A 22,017-nucleotide genomic window follows, 5' to 3' on the forward strand; every position below is an offset into this window, starting at 1 on the left:
AGATAAGTGAACACTCATTTGCCTGTGTCTGAATGCATCGTATTTGCCATTTTGCTAGGGTCACAGGTTGGCCTGTGTGTACTGAGCTGTTGTTGACAGTTACTCAGAAGCAACCTTGCTCAGAACTTGGGTGCATGTGTTCTGTGTGACTGTGATGTCCTGACCAGTGAGGTTGAACCTTTGGGATTATCCCAAGTTCATAAATGATGACATATTCATTTATGGTGCAAGTTCCAGGCCTCTGGTACTTTTCTCAGCCATTAAAGAAAAAAGTTTATGGGATGGTCTTTAAAGTACAGCTTTCTATCGTGGCCTCTTGATTCTAATCCATAAATGGTGTCTTTAAGGCCCACGCACTTTAATTCAGATTCTCAAAACTTGGGCTCTGCTTCTTATGAAAGTGACCCAAATCTCCTCTCTTTATCCTTAGTTCTTCCCTTCTACCAGGGTAAAAAAAAAAAAAAAAGTATACACACACACACACACACACACACACACACATACTAGGGGCCCGGTGCACGAAATTCGTGCACTGCGTGTGGTGGGCGGGAGTGTCCCTCAGCCCAGCCTGCCCCCTCTCACATACTGGGAGCCCTCAGGCGTTGACCCCCATCACCCTCCAATCGCAGGATCGGCCCCTTGCCCAGGCCTGACGCCTACGCCAGAGGTGTCAGGCTTGGACAGGGGACCCCCATCTCCCCCCGATCACTGGCTCTGACCTCCGCCCAGGCCTGAGGCCTCTGGCCCAGGAATCATGCCTGGGCAGGGGACCCCCATCTCCCTCTGATCGCTTGCTCCACCCCCCGCCCAAGCCTGATGCATCTGACCCAGGCTTCAGGCGTGGGCAAGGGGACCATCATATCCCCCCAATCCCCGGCTCAGCCCCCCGCCCAGGCCTGATGCCTCAGCCAGAGGAGTTGACCCTCATCACCCTCCGATCACCAATCACCGGATCGGCCCCTTGACCAGGCCTGAGGCCTCCGGCAGAGGTGTCAGGCCTGGGCAGGGGACCCCCAGCTCCCCGCGGTTGCAGGCTCCGCCCCTGCCCAGGCCTAACGCCTCTGGCCTAGGTGTCCAGCCCGGGCAGCGGGGACCCGCAGCTGCAGCAGCCCCGCGATCGTGGGCTTCGCTTTAGGCCCAGGCAAGGGACCCCTAGCTCCCGGGACGGCCAGCTTCGACCGTGCCCAGCTCCCATCGCTGGCTCCACCCCTACTTCCTGCTATCACTGGCCAGGGCGGAAAAGGCACCTGATTCTCCGATCATGGCTGGGGGGCAGGGCAAAGGCGGCCCCAGGGCCGCCTTTGCCCTGCCCCCTAGCTCTTAGCTCCCCCCTGGGTTTCCGATCACTGTCAGTGGCAGGGGGCTTCTTCCTGCTTTCCCTTTCGCCTCCCTGCATTGTGCCTACATATGCAAATTAACCGCCATCTTGTTGGCAGTTAACTGCCAATCTTAGTTGGCAGTTAATTTGCATATAGCCCTGATTAGCCAATGAAAAGGGTAGCTCGTACGCCAATTACCATTTTTCTCTTTTATTAGTCTTTTATTATTAGTAATATATATATATATATATATTTCCATTATTTCCCAGTGGTTTTATATATTTGTTTGTTTTGTTTACTATCTGCATCATAGAAATTGAGGGCAAATGGACCAGAAATGTTTTTGTGCATTTGAATAATTACATGCTTCTGGTTCTGCTTGTCCCTGGCTCAGCTGCCCAACTGTTCCCAAGCAGTTCAGTCTCATTTTGCTCATGACTGGCTTTTTCTAAGGTAACACTGGGATGCTATCTTGGTATCAAAAAACTTATGAAATGTTTTAAGTGGATGTAGCTTCATTGACAATGGAATTACAGTGGGTGGGCGTGGGCAATGCTTAAAGGCTAAATAAAGGCTCTTGGTAAGAGCACATATGCCGAGAGATATTTCATCTTCCCTCCTCCCATAGCAACTTTATCTGTAAGATTAAGCTATCTGCTGGTGGAATAGTTAATAAAGAAACTCGATTCCAATTCAGAGCTGTTTGCCTGCCATTACTGGAACATATATACTTTCCTCATTGGATTTTTGTTTCCTTCTGTCTTCCCAGGTGGCATTGGTAGAGTGGTCAACGGAGCCTTCATGGTGCTGAAAGGGCATCGGTCTATTGTTAACCAGGTCCGATTTAACCCCCACACCTACATGATCTGCTCTTCTGGTGTAGAAAAGATTATCAAGGTGAGGCACCTTCCTATTGTGTCGTTTTAGAGAAATTATTACAATTCACAGTTGGAAGAAATGTATGTAGGACCTCATATCTAAACATACTAACAGTCTATTAAAATTCTCAATTATTTTGGCATACTATAAAATATTGAAAAATTGACTTTAACAAGAGTGATTTAAAACTTAACTCCTTTCAGGGACTTTTTTTTTTTTTTTTTTTAACATAAGGAACAATGTATTGTCATTTATTCAAATACTAGGGGCCCAGTGCACAAATTCATGCACTGGTGGGATCCCTTGGCCTGGCCAGCAATTGGGCAATCGGGGTGTCTTGCCCAGTTTGTAGGGAGGAACTGTGGGAGGTTGTTTGGCTGACCCCATTGAGGCCATTGGGGCTGGCTGGGGGGAGGGACCACGGGAGGCTGTCTGGCTGTGGGAGGTTGGCTGTGGGAGCGCACTGATCACCAGGGGGCAGCTCCTGCATTGAGCGTCTGCCCTCTGGTGGTCAGTGCACATCATAGCAACCGGTCAATGGGTCCTAATGGTCGCTTAGGCTTTTATATACATAGATATTAACATATTAACTCACAAGATATTCACTTAGAGGCTTTTGTAAAGAACTGGGTTTTGAAAAGCATCAATAGAAAACAGAAGAATTGTTTCTTCCTCATGGTCAGAAGAGGTAAATTTACGAAATGTGCACTGTCTCTCTTTTGGACACATGATAAACCCTGGCAGAGACTTTATGCAACTTCAAGAAACAGAAATTGCTTCCCTTCTGTCCTTAAAGCTCTAGAGATAGCCAGGCCTAAGGAGCACCCTCTTGCAGCTTCTGGAGGTTACCAACATTCCTTCACTTGTGGCCACATCACACTAGGATCAATATCTTCAGATCTCTCTCTGCTCTGTCGTTATATCACCTTCTCTTCTGTGTCTCAAGACCATTTTTAAAATAGTCACTAGGCTTTGAAACATCTGTATGCTCCAACATTTCCAGTGGCCTTTGATCTTGAGTCTGATAAATTCTGATTTCTAAACCCCATCTGGAGGTTAAGAAGCCACCATCCCACCCTGACCAGTTTGGCTCAGTGGATAGAGCGTCAGCCTGTGGACTGAAAGGTCACAGGTTCAATTCCAAGGACATATACCTTGGTTGCAGGCACATCCCCAGGAGGGGGTGTGCAGGAGGCAGCTGATCGATGTTTCTCTCTCATCGATCTTTCTAACTCTCTATCCGTCTTCTTTCCTCTCTTTAAAAAAAAGTCAATAAAATATATTAAAAAAAAAAAAAAAAAGAAGAAGCTACCATCCCCTTAGTTCAGTGGTTCTCAACCTTTCTAATGCCGCGACCCTTTAATACAGTTCCTCATGTTGTGGTGACCCCCAATTTCATTGTTACAAATTGAACATAATTAAAGCATAGTGATTAATCACAAAAACTATATGTAATTATATGTGTTTTCCGATGGTCTTAGGTGACCCCTATGAAAGGGTCGTTTGACCCCCACAGGTTGAGAACTGCTGTTTTAGGGGGAAAGTAAAACTTGGTTTGTGATGATTTGGTAGTTTTCGTTTTGTTTTGCTCTTTAAAAAAGGCATCTAAAATTAAACCAAGTTATATCTGAGGCAAGGAAAGCTATCAGAGATATAATGTTGGAGTTTCAATCAATATGCTTATTTGTCCTTATTCCAGCTTCTTGTATTTAGATTTTGTTGGTCCTGTGACTTTCATGATTGCATGCATTTCCCCATAGGGCTAGAACAAGATTTATAGATCATTTTTATTGATTTTTTCTTTTTACAGATGATGATGTTTATGATATAAATTAACTGGTTGAGGTTAATTACACACCTACTTAATGGTAAAGCTTGGATAGAGCCCTGTTCTTTGTTCTTCCCAGAGCACTGCCACACTTACCGTGCTAGTGGGAAGGGGGCAAGCTGATGTCCTGCTGCACTTGATCATCTCAGTAGTCCTTGACTTGGGCAGTCATTGAATTGGCCTTGTCCCTTGCATTGCTTTCCTTTCTCCTTTGGCCTATGACTAATGGGTTGGCATGTCCTTTCCAGGTCTGTTGACGTCATTCTTTTTCTCAGAGAGCTCTGCTTGGGCATCTCCTTTAGAAGAAAATTTCCTGCGTGACTATACAATCTGGGATGCTTCTGTGCTGAGTCTCCTCAATTACTATATAGTCAACTGGAATCCTTACCCTAAAGGTCATAGGTTGGAAACTAGCCAAGCTCTCAGGGGAGAAAGAGAAAAAAATGTTTTCTCTGTGAGGTTATCCAGACTAAACTATAGCGCTTACTGCTTCTAGGTTCCAGTAGGGTCTGAATCCTGTCCCACCAGGAGGCACATTAAGCCATTTGAAACCTTAAGTCAGTTGGTACCCTCAAGCAGCTTTTTGAGTCTGTCTCCCATCTGTCAAGTGAAAACACTAACCATGAAATGTCACCCAGGAGAGCCTATGAATGACCTGTGCCTATCAATTTCTGACTGTTTTAATAAATTTCACTTTCCTATTTGCTGTTTCTGAGAGGGTCAGTGGCTCAAAGAACACCATCCCACCATGCTCTACTCCAGCCTGATTCCTGCTTTTCTCTCTCTCCACTTTATCCCACCTTCTCTCTGTTTGTCCTTCACTGCTGCCTTTCTAGCCCAGAGGAGAAGAATCCCTGTTGTCAGGGCCAGCCTTTTCTCACCCATAACAGGTTTTCTGTCCCCTGAATGTTCACATTTAGCAAAAGAGGGGTCTATTTTGTAGTTAAACACAAGCAGGGACAAGATGGGGCAAATAATATATATATATATATATTTTTTTTTTTTTTCAGAGAGGAAGGGGGAGCGAGAGAGATAAACATCAATGATGAGAGAGAATCATTGATCAGCTGCCTCCTGCATGCTCCCTGTTGGGGATCGAGCGCCCAACCTGGGCATGTGCCCTGACCGGGAATCAAACTGTGACCTCCTGGTTCATAGGTCGACGCTCAGTTACTGAGCCACACCAGCAGGGCAAATACTGACTTTTTTTTTTTTTTTTCTCAAAGACCAATATTTTTTCACCCCATATGTGTGATATAACTATTGTGTGCCATTTGTGCTAGGCCCTATAGGGAACACAAAGGTAAAGAAAGGTAATGCAAGTTCCCTAGGAATTGATGACCTGGTAGGAGAGATAAGAAATAAAGATAATGGGAAATGCAATAGGTATACAAGAGACATTAAAAAGTGCTGTGGGAGGAGAGAGATATTTTTTCCCATGTGGGGGAAATCTCAGTTTATGTAATATTTGAACTAGATTTTGAAGAATAAACACTGCAAAAAAAAAGAACAGGCGTAATATTGGAAGAACATTCTAAATGGAGGGAATGGATATTTAATTACTTCATTGAATCAACAAATATTTATTGATCACCTACTGTGTTCCAAGCATTGTGCTTATGAATAAATGCTCAGAAGCAGCAAAGTGTAGGACTGGTTTAGGCCAAAATGATAATATTTGGCCAAAGTGAAGAGCACAAGAAGGGAGGACTAAGATATAAGGCTGGGAAGGTAGGCTGGAGGTGGGCCAGATTAAAGAATGTGGAGAACATTTGAAAAAGAATTGAACTGTATCCTTTTCATCGGCAGCCTCTTGAGCTAAACTTTTCACTGGACTTGGAAAGAGAGAGCTGCTCATCCCTCTTCCTTTTCTCATGAGCCTTGCCCTATGAGGAGGCATGTCTAGCTACCTTTCATATGTCACAGGAAGTTGTATTTTCATTTTTCACTTTCACTGTAAATAAATAAACAATTTCACAAATGCTTGAAATTTATATTATGGATGATGGAGGACTAAGATAATAGGGACCATCAGTGTTTCTTGTGATCAAAAGTCTCTTTGAGGATGAGTCTGAAACTTTCTGATTGAGGCATTCAGCTGCTAAATGAAAGAAAGCACCACATTTATTGGTGTTTTGGTATGGACTATAGAAATGATTCTTATTTCTACAGCTGAAAAAAAGGACTTTCTACAGAACAGGGTGAAGTCATTTGCACAGGGACATGCAATGAGGCTGGGGTTCCTCCTATCTGTTCTACCTGCTCCAGCAGCTCTGTGCTTCAAGTCTCCTGAGGCTAGAAAACTGGCTGTCTATGAATTTTAGGATTGGATAATACATCTATTCACTGCTTAGATGAGGGAGCTGAGCTTCACCCCAGGTCACCAGCTAAGTAGAAGCTGAGTGAAAACCCACACTCAAGTCTCCTGCCTCCTGTTCCATTACTCCAAGCTTCAGGAATGAAACTCTGCCTCAGCTTAATGTATTCCAGAGTCCAAATAAAAGCTGACTTTCAGTGTTTTGGTTTTCATTCTTTACATGAAGACGTAGGGCTCTGGGTAGTAGATTAGAACCTCAAAACTAGCTTGTTGGCTAGTTAGACCAGCATCTTGCTATTAATATTTTGTGCTTCTGTTAACAAATTCTGAGTTTCTGTGAAGTACATAAAGATTTGGCTTCATGTTTGACCACATGGTTGGTAACATTTCACCATTTTTTAAACTGGGGAAGTGTGAGATTTGGTCCAGAACATAGTGTAGAACCACAAAACATCCTAAGGGTTTTGCCTTTAGGACCCCTCATTTTCCTTTCTAAGCCACAAACTTCTATTCCTTTGGACATCTGTTCTCAGAGATAATCATTTATTGTTTGAGCCTGTTGCTGAAGGCCCTGTTTAAATGTTTCTCAAATGTTGAATCTCAAAAAGGATTTGAGACTCTTTAGATATATCTGTTGTTTTCTGCTACTTATTTTCTACTGACTATATTCTAGTGTTTCTTAAAACTTGGTTCCCCTCCACTTGCTCATTCTTTGAGTGCTTGTTAAACATTCAGAACCCTGACACCTCCCCATGACTTATTGAATCAGAATCTTTAAAGGTGGGTGGGGCTCAGGAATCAATGTTATAATTATTCTTCAGGTGATTCTCGTGCACTCCAGAGTTTGAGAACCACTGTATTCAAACTCCGCTGGGTGAGATTATGTAGCTGGAGGGGGGAGAACACCTGAGGAGTTGTAGGCAGGGCACAAGTTGGAGGAGGAATGAATCTGAATTGGGAATTGGTAGAGAGCTAACCTAGAAGGTTTCTTCAGCCCCTCTTGAAGTGGGGATCCTCCAAAGAAGCACTAATCAGGAGTTTAAGTAAAGCATGGAGGGAACAGGCTTCAGTAAATTTATGGAGGCAAATTTGGCTTTGGATAGCTTTGGGGAAATGAAGCCATTGTCTTGACAGAGCATAGGGAATGAGAAGCCACTGTTTTCTGGGTTGGGTGCCGTCTAAAGATAGACACCAGCCTGTCAGGCAAGAAAATCGCCTGGAATTTTATCTGAGTTGCCATGGCTACTAGCTGATCTAACCAAGCTTCTTTGTGCTGCTCCGTGGACCAGTCTGGCAGTCAGGTGAAGCTAATTGTCCTCATTTGCAGTGACAGCTTAATTTACCTCAAACTTGATTTTTGCATAATTTATTCAACTTGTAAAGTTGGGCCTTTGCATTCAGACAGACCTGAGTTTGAATCCTAGTTTAGCCACATTTTAGCTATGAATCCATGTTTCTGACCATGGAGTGGAGGGATGTTAAAGGATGGGGCTGCAGTCTTGGGGTGAGGGGTGCCCTATCTATTCCTGCAGTAACAGAAGAAACAGAAGAGTTGAGGAGCAAGCCAGCAACTCCCTGGTTAAGAGAACCCAGTTTCCTGGGTAACTAATGCCTGCATGTCCAAGAGGGAAGTGCAATGTAGGCAGTTGGCTATTCTCATCAAGCTCCAGAAGCAATTCCCATTAGTTAAAAATAGAAATGTTGCAGTTGGAGGGAAGTGGAGTTAGAGGCTAAAATATTAACTGTCACAGAGGACTAACTGCTGGGTCTGTTTCACTTCGGCAAAGTGGTGCCTCTCTGTGCACAGCTTCAGTCTTCTGAGAGTTTTGAACACATTGGCCAATCTTTAAATCCTCTATCCTCTGAGATTATGAAGGGTGGTATTATAATTTTCCTTCTAATTAGAGGGAGGAGGTGAAAGGGGCAGGTGGGTTTTTGGGGGAGATGGTGGGTGATTATTCTGGGCCTAGAGACAGGACTTAGGTCTCGTGACTAAGGCTGCAGCCTAGACCAGGCTTTTTCCCACATCTGACGTTAGAAGCCTCGGTTTTCATATGTGCCCAATATAATCCAGTCTGATAAAGACTATTTTTAAAGTTGGTTGACAAGTTCTGGCTAAATGACAGGAAGGGTCTGGGAAAGCTCTGCCTTGGTGTTCTCTGTTGCCACCAGGTTTAGAATACTTTCCAATCAGCCCTCCTTGGTCTTGTTTTCACCTTCTGTGCAGATCTGGAGCCCGTACAAGCAGCCAGGATGTACCGGAGACCTTGACGGTCGGATTGAGGATGATTCCCGCTGCCTCTACACCCACGAAGAGTACATCAGCCTCGTGCTGAACAGTGGGAGTGGCCTGTCGCACGACTACGCCAACCAGTCTGTGCAGGAGGACCCCCGGATGATGGCCTTCTTTGACTCGCTGGTGCGCCGCGAGATCGAGGGCTGGAGCTCTGACTCCGACAGCGACCTGAGCGAGAGCACCATTCTCCAGCTGCACGCGGGGGTAAGCGAGCGCTCAGGCTATACCGACTCCGAGTCCTCGGCCTCGCTGCCCCGCTCCCCGCCACCTACAGTGGACGAGTCTGCAGACAGCGCCTTCCACCTGGGGCCCCTGCGGGTCACCACCTCGAACGCAGTGACCGCAACTCCTCCGCCACCCGCTTGTGAGGATGCAACTTCCCGCCAGCAGCGCCTGTCGTCTCTGCGGCGCTACCAGGACAAACGCCTCCTGGCGCTCTCCAATGAGTCGGACTCTGAAGAAAATGCCTGTGAGGTTGAACTGGACACGGATCTCTTCCCCCGGCCTCGGTCTCCCAGCCCCGAAGATGAGTCCAGCAGCTCCAGCAGCTCCAGTAGCTCTGAGGACGAGGAGGAACTGAATGAACGCCGAACGTCCACCCGGCAGCGGAATGCCATGCGGCGCCGGCAAAAGGCGCCCCGAGAAGAGAAGCCCAGCGCCCCACCCAAGCCCGCCAACACCTACATTGGAGAAGACAACTATGATTATCCCCAGATCAAAGTGGATGACCTCTCCTCCTCCCCCACCTCCTCTCCTGAGCGGAGCACTTCCGCTCTGGAGATGCAGCCCGGCCGGGCATCACCAACTTCAGACATTGAGTCAGTGGAGCGCAAGATTTATAAAGCTTACAAGTGGCTCCGCTACTCCTATATCTCCTACTCAAATAAGGATGGAGAGAGCTCCCTGGTGTCTGGGGAAGCAGACGAAGGGAGAGCGGGAACCAGCCATAAGGACAGCCCAGGCCCTTCCTCCAGTAAGGAAACCTGTCTAAACACCTTGGGGGCCCAAAGGAACCAGGACCTACCCCCTGAAGGCCGCAGCAAGGATGCTTTAAAAGAAGGGACTTCTGCTAAAAATCCCAGCATTGCCCCAGGCCATGAGCACAGTGGCCACTCTTGGGCAGAGGCACCAGAGGACACCGCTCAGGACACTAACAACAGTGGCTCCGTAGAACACTCTTTTGAAACCAAGAAGCTCAATGGAAAGGCTCTGAGCAAGGCCCTGAGCAGCCGGGCCGAGGAGCCGCCTTCTCCTCCTGTCCCCAAGGCATCTGGCTCTACTCTCAACAGTGAGTCTGGCAACTGTCCCAGGACCCAATCTGACGACAGTGAAGAGAGAAGCCTCGAAACCATCTGTGCCAACCACAATAATGGACGCTTACACCCTCGCCCCCCTCACCCTCACAACAATGGACAGAACTTTGGGGAGCTGGAAGCAGTGGCCTGCTCTTCTCCAGGACATTCAGACAATGACCATAACTTGTCCTTCACAGGGGGACTCCTACACAAAGATTGTTGCGGGTCTGAAATGGCCTGTGAGACCCCCAGTGCTGGAATGAGAGAGGACCCCACTGACTCCCCAGGCATAGACAGCAGCAGGGCTGTTCATGGCCATGGTGGCCTCAAAAGGCACCGAGTCGAATTGGAAGATACAGATTCAGAGAATTCCTCCTCAGAGAAGAAACTAAAAACATGATAAACACAAAGGGAAAACAAAAAGCTACAAAAAGGAGCTTTACAAAAAAATTTTTAATCCTGTTTAGTGAATACAGAGGAAAGGAAAAAAAGTATTAAAGGCACATAAAACCAGGGCCTGAATTTTGTGTCTGATGCTGCTCCCTTCTGTTCAACAATGGGTCTGATGATTAGTTGTCCATTGGCTTGTGCTGTGCTAAGAAAGGGAAAAAATCCAAGTGACTCCTTTCTAGTAAAACTTGAGCATAGTGTACCTGTGCAGATTAGATTCCGTCAAAGTAAACCCTTGTTGAGACATTTGATTTGTTCTTGTGTGTGTGTACACTGGTATGCGTGAACTCATTGTTTCAGACTTGTCCTTAGTTCTCCATCAGAAAAGGATCTATGGATCTGTGTTTTTTTGCCATCTCACCTTGTTTACATGCAATAGGTGTTCTGGTCTTAACGATGAGTCCCTGCTAAGTCAGGTTGTGCCGCCAGTGAGTAGTGGATTTGTGCTGAAAGACTAGGGAGGAGAATAGAGACAGGCCTTCAGCCCATTGGCTGTTCTGGAAAGGAAAGCATGGTTCCTTTTTAAAGAAATCTTCCATGTTTTCTCTCAGTAGCACTTCTACATTGAGCATTTAACATAGACGTACTAAAAGTGAAGCATTTTTAATGCTAATAAGAGGTTAGCACTTAAGATCGGATTCAAGAAGAACATAGATCTCTGATAAATTTCACTGATTACAAATTGAGTGATGCTGCAACACATACTATATGGAGGCCATAAAATATAACTAGTTGTGGGTAACACTTTAACCAGTTAGATACTTAGTTCTAAGAGACACTCAGAAGGCCGGCAGGCGCTTCCTTGGCCCTATGGGATGGTGTCTAGGCATATTGAAAGAAGGGGGAAAGATAGCTGTCAAGAACTGTGTGCTCAAACTACTAAAGTGGATGTTATATGTGTGTTAAAAAGTGTAGTAAAGAGCAGAGTGTGGTACTATATTAATTTAATTCAACCCAAAATGATTGGTGAGAATTGGTGGGCCTAGCATCTTCCCCCAGGCTTGCAATTGACCGAGGCTGTGGTGTTCTGACTAGATCTTGCAGAGCAGTGGACATCTTGAAGTAACAGATTCTTATTACGTAGGTCTGTTAGGAGGCAGTGTGTGTGGAGAGAGGAGTCACTGGTTTAAGACTCCTGGCTCCTAGAAGAGACTCTGTTTCATTGAGGTACATACAGATTGAGAGGGGGAAAGACCAAGAGATTTTCAGCATTGCAATGGTAGTTACAGTCACTTGGTTATCAATGAAGGGTTGTGCAAGACAGGAAGGACTAAGGATGACCAGATATCTTATTGTCATAGATGTCATGAAAAGGCAGGAGAATAGTGGCAAGAAATGAAGAAGAGAGAGAGGAGAACACAATCACTTTCTTGGGCACAAAGGTGCTAGACAACTAGGAGCCCAGTCGGCATTGGTGTAGGCGAGAACCAATGTGTGACTGATGTGGCCTCACTGATCCTTTTAGAGGAAGACCTGCCCTACTAGAACTGGGACCAACGGGAGAAAACCTATGCAGGATGAAGACTCGGATGGATTTAGGCACTGGGGGGAGAGGGGTTATTTATAAATAGAAGGTTGTTGGTTAAGCCAAAAGGAGATAGCTTGCTAAGCTTTGTGAAAGGAAAGATGTGCCTGGTCTGTGTGATGTGACTTGGGAGTGAAAACTGTCTTAGGAGAAGGAGCTGAAGGAGTGTGAGTAGCAGTGGGGATGCTTACAATTTAACAATTGTAATCTCACTGGGGGAATAAAAATGGTTCTGTAACCATTAGAATTGCTTTGGATTTGTAATCAAAATGGTTTTATGATTTGTCTTTGACTATTCACAGATAATTGTAAATTCTGGTTTTATAAGCCCAAGTCATTTTACATTTGCTTTTCCAAAATTTATTAAATTGGAATTTTTTAATCCTTTATATACTAAAAAAGATATAATTATTCAGTGTGTGTTTCTCTTCCCCTTCCTAGTCAGCATACCTAATCTTTTTGTTTTATTTAATCAGTAGGTATCCTTTTCTGACTTCTCTGATAATCCACATATCTTCCTGGGGAATAAAGAAGTGGTTCAAGTTCCCTTGTGAACTAGCCACTTGGTAGTTACTGTTCCCAAATGCAGAATTTGGTCTTTTCATGTTAAAAAGCCTTCATCTCATTTGGGTACTCAAAAGAGAAGTCAAAGTTTATTCTGGTTCAACTTTAGTATCCAAGAAAGATCCTTTTTTAGTAAGGATGCCTTTCATCCTTGGGAGAGACTCTTCCCAGCACCCCAGGGTCAGCGTGCCAGGAGATAGGCCCTCAGGGTATCCACAGGAGCAGGAAAAATGCTTGTCTCTGTGGCCACTCCACTCTCATTTCTAGAAATCTGTCTGTGATTGTGGTCCTGGAAACCTGGCTGGAACCACTTCCAGGATCCCTTTGCCCAAACCCCTAACTTAGGGCCTATAGTATAGATCAGTGGTTCTCAACCTTGGCTGCACATTAGAATCACCTGGGAACCTTTTTAAAATCCTGGTTTCTGGGCCTCATCCTCCGGAAATTCTGTTTCTTTGTTACTAATGTTGTGGCCCCACCCCATAACAAAGAAACAGAATTTCCGGAGGATGAGGCCCAGAAACCAGGATTTTAAAAAGATTCCCAGGTGATTCTAATGTGCAGCCAAGGCTGAGAACCACTGGTATAGAGGCTCCAACTTGGGAGGCATGTTTAATCTCCAGACTCTTCCAGGAAAGGTCTTTTTACCAGCAGGACTGTGGCACTGATCAGATCAAGAGCTATTCAAAAGTGCCTCATGTCTTTTTCTGCATCCTATACATAAAATTTTAAGTGGCTGGTCCAGATATATAAAACCATTTCTCTCCACTTTATTTTTCACCTGGTTTTGTGATTCCTGTGTCGTAGGACAGCAAGTAAATGAGTAGTTGGCTTGGGGCAAACGAAGGTTGCTACTGTGCTTGGTTTTCTAAGCCGGAGTCCCCTGTTTGTCACGGTGCCTTCCTCTGCTGAAGCCTTACCTCTTCACAAGCCCACCTCTCCCAGCAGCGCTAACTCTTCTGTGTATATGCAAATAAACCTATTATTCACTTCTCATGGCTTCCTCTTCTCTTCCAAGGGAGACTAGGTTTCTTAGACATCCCTCTTCTTACATTTCTTTCCTGGTTTAATTCTTGCCTCGTTGGAAACTTGATTCAAAGCTACACTGAAGACCAGAAGAAAAATTGGCCAGTGGTCACTGTCACTTCTAGGTATTGGGACAAATGTCACATCTGAACAACAAAATGTAGGATACACAGAGGTATCTACTTGGTCTGGAATTGACCCTTTTATCAGTTGGAACTGAGTGAGTGAGGCAGTAAAGCAACATTATAAACAGCCCCCAAAGAAATGTTTTCTGATGTTTCCAAATATCAGATTGCTTTTCCTGCCCTGTCTCAGGCATGCACTGCAAACTTGTTTTCTTAAAAGAAAAACAAAAGGCCTATACGTCCTGCCTCTAAAACTGCCTCCAGTTAACTGAAAAATCCTGCCAGCCAAGACTCTTGTGAGGAAAATAAACCTTCCAATGAAAGACTGTCTTCCCTTATGACCTGAGCAAGACACTGTGCCAGAGCTGAAACACTAAGGTAAAGCAGGGCTTGTGAGTCCAGACCTGCCCACAGCAGCAGGAAAATGGGCAAGGTGTGTGGTTCTCTCAGAAGAGAAATTTCGGTCTTAGTGCTCGTTTGTCCTTGAGTAATCATCCTGGAATGAAATAATGTGAATTCAAGTGCTTGGAAGTGGTTTTGAATTTCTTTAAGGACAGTGCTTTCGACATGAACCGAAGAAAAGTGTGTGAAAGACAGTCTGAGCCATCTGTACCCTCATTACATTTTACTGTTAGTACAAAGGTGATAAGGTGCTTCTGAAAATGGAGGTTTAGCGGTAAAGATAAACGTCACTGGGCCTAGCACTAACATGGCCAGGAACAAGCAGGAGGAGTTGCTCAATTTTCTTCACACAATAGGTTTTACTGGAGCCATGCAGAAGGGCCCTGCAGTGCTTATCTGTAAGCCAGTCACAGTAAGGAAATGGGATGTCTAGCATTTCAAATGACTGAAGTTGGGAAATGACTTCTTTCTGGAGCCCAGTGCCATGAGCTAATGGGATATTCCGGCTGAAGAACAGAATGCTAGCTTTACAAGTCTCCCTCTATCTGGCTTTGTTAGTAACCCCACCAACGCCGGAGAAAGTCAATAAAACACTAAGGAATCTGGGTGCTGATCCAGGATCCTGAGGCATGAGGGACGTTCTTGTGGTCTAGGGAAGACCCTTGTAGGGAAGGGGATTAGGAAGACTGCAGTGGAAGGAATGAAATGTCAGGTGGCTTCAACAGCTTTCCAGATCCACAGAACTGGCATTGAACAGGACATGAACCAGTGTCTGAAACACTTGGTCATTAAGACTGTTCAAAATCCCCAAGTAAAAGTCTTCATTTACAATAATGGGCATCAGTGAAAATGCAGGATTGGTTTGTGAGAAACTCCCTTTTCTAGAATGCATACATTCCATACAATGACGATCATATAGTCACCTGAACACCAGCACACTTAAATATACGGCATACCCAAAACAGGTGAGTGTGTGGTGATTGGTGATTGGCATAGGCTTTCATAGGGAAACAAACATCCCCCAACTTGACTTCCCAGACAGATTAGTGATGCTATGCAGGGCCTACCCTTACCACCTTTTTCACTCATTTTCTCTATGCCTCAGAATCAATGTTTTTTTTACATTTCTAGTCTGTCCAAGACCGTTTCTTAAATTGTTAAGACTAACTCAAATTCTTGAAAACAAATACAGAGGTCCCTCTCAACTCTGAAATCTGATCCCCCCTTCCATGAATTCTCAAGTTGGGGATGGTGAGAACGGCACCAGGTGTTAGGTGCTAGATGATGGGGTCAGACCGGACCTGGGTTCAGCAACCTGGGTACTTGAGTTTTGGCTAGGAAAGAATTCAGAGCCAAGACTCAAACTATAAGAGAACATTTATTTGGAAAATCACTGAAGTAAAGGTAATTTGTAGAAGAAATGGGCTTTGGAAACAAGTTATAGTAAAGGAAGGGCCCTTGGAGCTTGGGAATGAGGAAGGCAATGGTAACGCCTGAGGAGATGGCGATGGGGAAGGGACAGGCACGGCATGCTATCAAGAGGGAGAGTGCCCTGGGTCCTCTGTCCTAAGGGTTTTAAGGGTGAAGATTTTAGGGGAGGTCCCAGGGGAAGATCTCAGTAGACTATTCAGCAGCTTTCCAGCTGGGTCCTTTCAGAGTTGGAGTTTCTACTCATTGATTGGTCAGCACCAGGGCAGAGGTCATTCAGTGCAGCTGATCCTGCCGTCAGCCTTGGCGTCAAGGCGTCACTCGTCTGGTTTTCTTCTTTTCTGGGCATGGAGCTGAAATGCAACTGAGGCCTAGATGTTATCTCTAGGGAGGAAAGGTCAGGGGATCCAAACCATGTGACCAGCGATATGCTAGGAGAGGAAAGGTCTCCCTGGAGGCAAGGTCCCACCCTACAATTGTCCTTTGCTAGGCACCTATGGCTTTCTGCCCTGGTGACCTTCTGTATCTGGCCCACCGTCCTTGCTCTGCCCAGGTCTAAGTGCCTACCAAAACCAGTGGGTGAGCCAGGATCTCTGACAAGTGTATAACTGCTTAGAGCCTCAAGTTCATCTGTAGGATGGGGAAAGAATGCCTGTCTTGGCATATTGTTATAGGACTGAATGAGCATATATTTAGTTAGCTTGGACAGGCGCCTTGTATACAGAAAGCACTAGTATTTGCTTCATTAGCATATCTTCTCTTGTCTGGTCTCATTGCTTGTTGATAGCAACATGCACACCACATAGTAGGAAGGCTTTTGGATGGGGTCTGCCAAGACATATAGAAAGTAAGTCCTTCAGAGAAAGAATTTACTGTTTATTAGCCTGAAACCGTAGGAAAAAAGTAATGTATCCCCCATTATGGTGGACTTGACTAAAGCTGAGTTTGGAACCTTGGACACCACGTCCAACTAGGAGAGCCAACTGTCTATAAAGACTCTGAGAGCTGGGAGCTTTAAAAAAAAACAAAAAACAAAAACAGGTCTGGCTGACAGAGGCCTCCAGATCCTTGCTTAGGCAGCAAGTCTGCAGCGGGTAGGGGAGGAGTGGCAGAGTAAACTGAAGTCTTAATATGGTGGTGCTGGAGATGACCCAGACCTCAGGAGCTGGGACAGCAAACTTCTCTCTGGCCTTCTGAGCTGAAATTCCCCCACCTGGCGCTGGGCCAGCCCTAGAGAATCAGGAGAGTTGCAAGCCATGGGAATGCTCTGTGCTTGTGCTAAAGAAAGGTTTTGACCAGAGTTTTCCATGCAGGATTGTTTTGTGTGTGTGCATTAAATATTTTGTAACATTGGGCTCAGCCAAAGGGGAAAAAGGGTCAGAGTTCAGTCCCATCCCACTAAACCCTCAGGACAGATCTGGAGTAGAGCTCTACCCGATTGTGGCACGTGGAGAGGGCAGGCAGAGAAATATGAGAGAGGAAGGTTTTCAATTGCTGATGGAAAAGAGGCGATGGAGTTATACTCGGGAGAACAAGCTTTTCAAATAAAACACATCTGCCAAGAGAGAAGCCAGAGCAAGGGTGGGGGAGACTGGGAGGTCATAGATGAGTTGAAGCCTGAATTAGCATTTTGACCTTATCCTGAAGGAGGTGGGGTGGTTAGCGACATCATCCAGTCCAGCCCTCATTTTAGAGATTGAGAGCCTAAGGCTAGTGCTCTCCTCACATCTTGCTCTTCCTAGATGTGGTTCTTTAATTAGGGGGGGCGGGTGCTTACCTTGATCTCCCCACCCACAGTCAGCCTGATTCCAGTGGGTTTCTGCTTACAGTATTCAGCTGTAGCAAAGGGTTGGAAATGGCCCGGAAGGAGGCAGGGTTAAGAGGGAAAAGCTTTATGCAAAGAAAAACGGGGCCAGCTGAGCTTGGGCCACCCTCAGAAAATCAACACAAGGGCCCTACATGCAGACCAACATGTGCCTTGTCCCTCCAGGCTGTACCTTTCAGCAACTGACCACTCCTTTCAGTACCAGGAGGTGTCAATGAATCCCTATCCTTCGAATGCCTTTCAGAGAGGAGCAGTCAACATGTTGAAACGAGAAAAAAATAAAAGGCCCAGGTCGGGGGACGAGCGGGCTGAGGTCCTTAGGTTTTAGGAAGGCAGGGGCTCAACAGTGGAAGACCTTTCAAGTTGTAAGCAACCAAGGATCAGAAGAGGAGAGAACATGTTTTAAGTGGGATCCGCCCAGTTGCAGGCCCAGAAAACTGGTTCAAAGCGCTGTGCTCTTCTTGGCTGTCCGGCCCCGGTAAGTAATATCTTTTCCTAAACTAGGTGTGAGAAACAGCTTACAGCTCAGATCCCTTTATCATTATCTCAGTTTTCAACTTGCCTGCCCAAAGGAAACTCCAGCACTTTGTTCCTCAAGCAGCTGCCTGGGTTGGAATTCATGAGCAACAGCTGCCAAGTTGAGCCTTCCTAGGGAAGGCTGGTCAGTGCCAACGTGACAGCCTTGGGCCCAGCCCCAGTAGGTAGAACAGCTGGTGGGGACTGTCTCATTCCAGGTCTGGCTGACCAGAGGGTCAAGAGTTGGCTGGAAGGCAAGTTTGTCCTTCTCCTCAGGCCAGAGTCCAAAGCCTACAGCTCTGCCAGCTTGTCCTTCTGTGATGAGACCGGTGAGACTGTCCCAGGCCAGGCTCCTGCTGAATCAGGGCCCTCTGTCTATTCCTCCTGTGGCCAGTTGGGTCTAGTCAGCAGCTACATCTGGCCCATCGACCCCCTCTCCTCTCCTGATTCGTGGTGCAGTTGGCAACCTCATGTCCTCCTAAGATGAAATGGTATCTCTGAGGGGTGGGATTTGGATCCCCTGCCTGTAAACATCAATGCGGTTTCTACCTCTTCATTCTACACTGCAGCGGTTCTCAACCTGTGGGTTGTGACCCCTGTGGCGGTTGAACAACCCTTTCACAGGGGTTGCCTAAGACCATCCTGCATATCAGATATTTACATTACGATTCACAACAGTAGCAACATTACAGATATGAAGTAGCAACGAAAATAATTTTATGGTTGGGTCACAACATGAGGAACTGTATTTAAAGGGCCAGAAGGTTGAGAACCACTGTTCTACAGATTAGCATGTGTGAAATGAGAATTCAGGGAAAAGCGAGTTCTTGGGTTCCACCCAGAAGGGAGGGAAGAGAAGTGTTGGTGGGCCAATCCTGAACACGATGCACTGGACAACAGGGGCTGCAGAGATTTGGGAGGAGGATGAGAGCCCGAAAAGGCGGAGGAACATGGGCAAGCCTGCCTCTGGGGTCTCTTTTGGAAAGAAGTTGGACTTACGGGATAGACTGGAATTATTGGAACAGGAGGCCTGAGAGGCCAAGCTATGTCTTCAAGAGGATCAGCTGTTGTGTCCAACAAAATCATTTAGACTTTGTGTTGAAGTGGAATTGGCTCTTGTGAAGCTGATGCGGTGATAGATTAAGGACTCTGCCCCTGAAGCCCTGGGGGCCTAGAGAGCCAGGGGCAAGGCCTGGACAGCCAGGAAGGAGACTCTGGCCAGGCCCTTGCCAGGAACAGCTGACCTCGGGACAGTAGATGGCCTCTTCAATTCCCGGACAGTGTGCAAGCTCCTGGGTCCCTATCTTCAAAATCTAGAATAAGGGAGCCTCTCTACGGTGACTCTCGGCACCCGAACGCAGGACCCTCCTATGCCTCTGCAGCCTGTGGAGCGCCTAACCCCATGGTCTACTTGAATGGCACCTCCCAGAGCTATGCATCATAGTCCTTCCCCCAAGCTCTGTCAAGTGGAACTCAGTCCAGAGAGGAGGGCATGTGAGCCCCATGGTCTCCTCCTCTATTCTCTCCCTGTCCCCCATGCCGAGTGCACTAGGGATCCTCCCCCGAGCTTTGCACATTATCCTCCCCAGTCTTCCTTCCTCTCCCCTCTTCTGACACCCATGACCAGCCAGGCTTGGGAGCCCAGGTTGCTGTGCAGTCAAGGGTGGAGGGAAAACACCCTGTGAGCCCAGTCACAGGGACTTTCTTCTTCTCGGCCCTCAGTGTGACTTCAAGGCCTAGGAGAGGTTTGGCTGCCCAGTTTCCCAGGCTGCTGTGGTCCAGTCCTCTCCCCTGAGCCGTAATGTGGGCCCCACTCTGGGAGGGGCAGTGGGATCGGAGGGTGAGACTGAGAAGTGGCCTCTCATGACCAGGTCCCCCCTCGGCCCACTTCTGGGCATTTCTCCTCTGCTGCTGTTGCTTCCCCTTCGTCCAGGCAGAGAGGGAACTAACAAGTTTATCCCATCTCTAAACCGTCTCTTGAGCTCTGTGTCCCCTCTTGGTGCCAAGAAACCTCCTTTCCTTCATGCGCTGAGTCAGAGCTCAGGCGCCCTAGAATAGCAGAAGTAGTGAGTCAGGGAGAGATGAGGTCCGTGGTGGGCTGGAAAGTAGGGCCCCAGGGTAGCCTGGGGTAGTAGAATGTGGCCTGCAGAGCCAAAGAGACCGGCAATTCTCTGCTTTGTGACATGGAACCGGCTTCAAAACCTGAATTTCTTCACCCACAAAGTTGAGATGGAGCTTACCTTGTGATCCTGCTGTGTGGATTACAGTAGGTCCTTGGGTCACGTTGGAAATCCGTTCCTATGGCACGATGTAACGCGATTTTCGCCGTACGTCGGAACCCACCTACATAAGCACCTACGTCACTCACATGGAGCACATACACAGCAGTAATGAAGTGAAACAGTAAAAAAAAATTAAAAGAGAGATAACAATCCCTGACCTTTACTTGTGGTAAATAAATAATAAAAAACATAAAGCACATATGTACATACGTCGAAATGACGGAACTTTTTGTTTTTTATAAATAAATGGGAGATGGTGACGTAACCACGAAACGACCTATGTGGAGTCTGACGTACCCGAGGACTGCCTGCAGTAAATAAGTAAATAAGTAAATAAATACATAAATAAATTTATGTTTATATTATATATCACCAGCACAATGTTCAGCAGGCCATAGGCATTGGATAAAGAGAGCTGCTATCACTGTCATCATAATCATGTCTTCTTCCAGGGACAATGACCTGCATATCCAGGATGAGGACAGAAGGCAGCAGAGTCCTGAGGACTCCAGAGATGTCCTCTCCTCCTACTCTGCTCCCTCAGCATTTGTGAGAAAGTGGCACTGGAGATGAAGCTTGGTTTTGTGTAATGCTGGGTTCTCTTTTTGTCCTGAATACTTCCAAGGAAATGCAGCCACAGAGCTAGAGTTGGAAACCTGAAGCTAGTGAGGGGAAAGAAGGGGCAATGGGTAGAGGGAGACCAGGCACTCGCAGCCACTGTGTCCCCTCCCAGCTGCCCTCCCAGTGCTTTGCGGGGACTGTCCAGCAGGAGTATGGCTTTCACCTTTAAAAAGCCAAGCCTGAGAAATCCAAACTTAGGACAAACCAAAATGAGGACAAAGGGATTCACGAGATGTGTAAATAGATTCTTTGCTCAAGACCTGCTGGCACACATCTGGTGTGTAGAAGGGCAACCTTGGGTGTGGGGATGCAGGGTAACTGGAGGTGAGTTCTTCAACATGAAAGCCCTTCGGTAGACCCACAGTGATATAACCATCCTGAGCTTTGCCGAGATGGGCAATAGGCCCAAAATGTAGGACCTTCCCCCAGGGAAGAAATTTCTCAGGTTCCACTATCTGTAAGGATTCTAACCTCTCCCTCTAGGAAGTCACAGCAAATCAGAGGTAAAAATTCCCAGCTGATCACTGGACTCCTCCCTCTCCTTCCATTCCTTGGCGCTCCTGAGTGCTAGGGAGGGTTTTAGGAGCCAGTTCCCCAACTCCCCAGCACCTCCTCTTCAGTTATAACACACACAAATGGTCATTATAGGGTCACAGATCTTTGCACAAAAAGAAGTTTTGGGAACAGTAGTTTTCCCTCAAAATTTTAAACCATGAGGGATTAAGAACAACCTCACTTTATGAGACCAGAATGTTTAAATGGAGTCAGTGTTCTAGAAACTTAGCAAAGTGATGTAAGACATGAAACAAAATGATACGTCTGTCTTTTTTCCTTCCTGGGCAAGGTGCATCTCAGCACTGGTGTCCTGCGGCTTTGCAAATCTGCATGGTGAGTGTGCTTTGGCTATTATTTCTGTGTAAGAAAAATGGATGAACAATTCCAGCTCCTCCTTGTTGCCTGCCGTCAGGAGACCGTTCACAATCCGGCACTACCCAGAGTGAGTGTGTGCATATTCTGTGTCCCAGCAATCCACTCCTAAACATACGCTCTACATATTCTCACCAGGTTGTGGAGGGGACGTGTACCAGGATGTCCACAGTGGGTTGGTGGGTGGTGTCAGGGAAGTGGGAGCAGTAAAATATTCGTTTCTGTGGGAATGAATGTGCAAAATGTGGTAGCAGCCCATCCCAGGACCCACATAGGTAGATCCAAAAACAGTGTTGAGTGAAGAAATAGAATAAGAATTATAACACAATACCACATACATAAATTAAAAGTACACTCGCACGAGAGGAATATACATTTATCATAAATGTAAA

General features: G+C 46.3%; 1 protein-coding gene across 4 annotated transcripts in view; it reads left to right on the forward strand.

Moving 5' to 3' along the window:
* The window catches only part of DCAF5 (DDB1 and CUL4 associated factor 5), a 107,852-nt gene extending 94,385 nt beyond the window's left edge, over positions 1-13,467 (forward strand). For all 4 annotated transcript variants that reach the window (XM_059692303.1, XM_059692294.1, XM_059692284.1 and 1 more), the window contains 2 exons: positions 2,089-2,216; positions 8,571-13,467. In XM_059692303.1, the coding sequence (XP_059548286.1) occupies positions 2,089-2,216; positions 8,571-10,334 (1,892 nt within the window). In that variant the 3' untranslated portion in view covers positions 10,335-13,467. The remainder of the gene's footprint in view (positions 1-2,088; positions 2,217-8,570) is intronic.
* The last annotated feature ends 8,550 nt before the right edge of the window (positions 13,468-22,017 follow it).

Source organism: Myotis daubentonii, chromosome 1 (genome assembly GCF_963259705.1).
Source record: "Myotis daubentonii chromosome 1, mMyoDau2.1, whole genome shotgun sequence".
NCBI lineage: Eukaryota > Metazoa > Chordata > Mammalia > Chiroptera > Vespertilionidae > Myotis > Myotis daubentonii.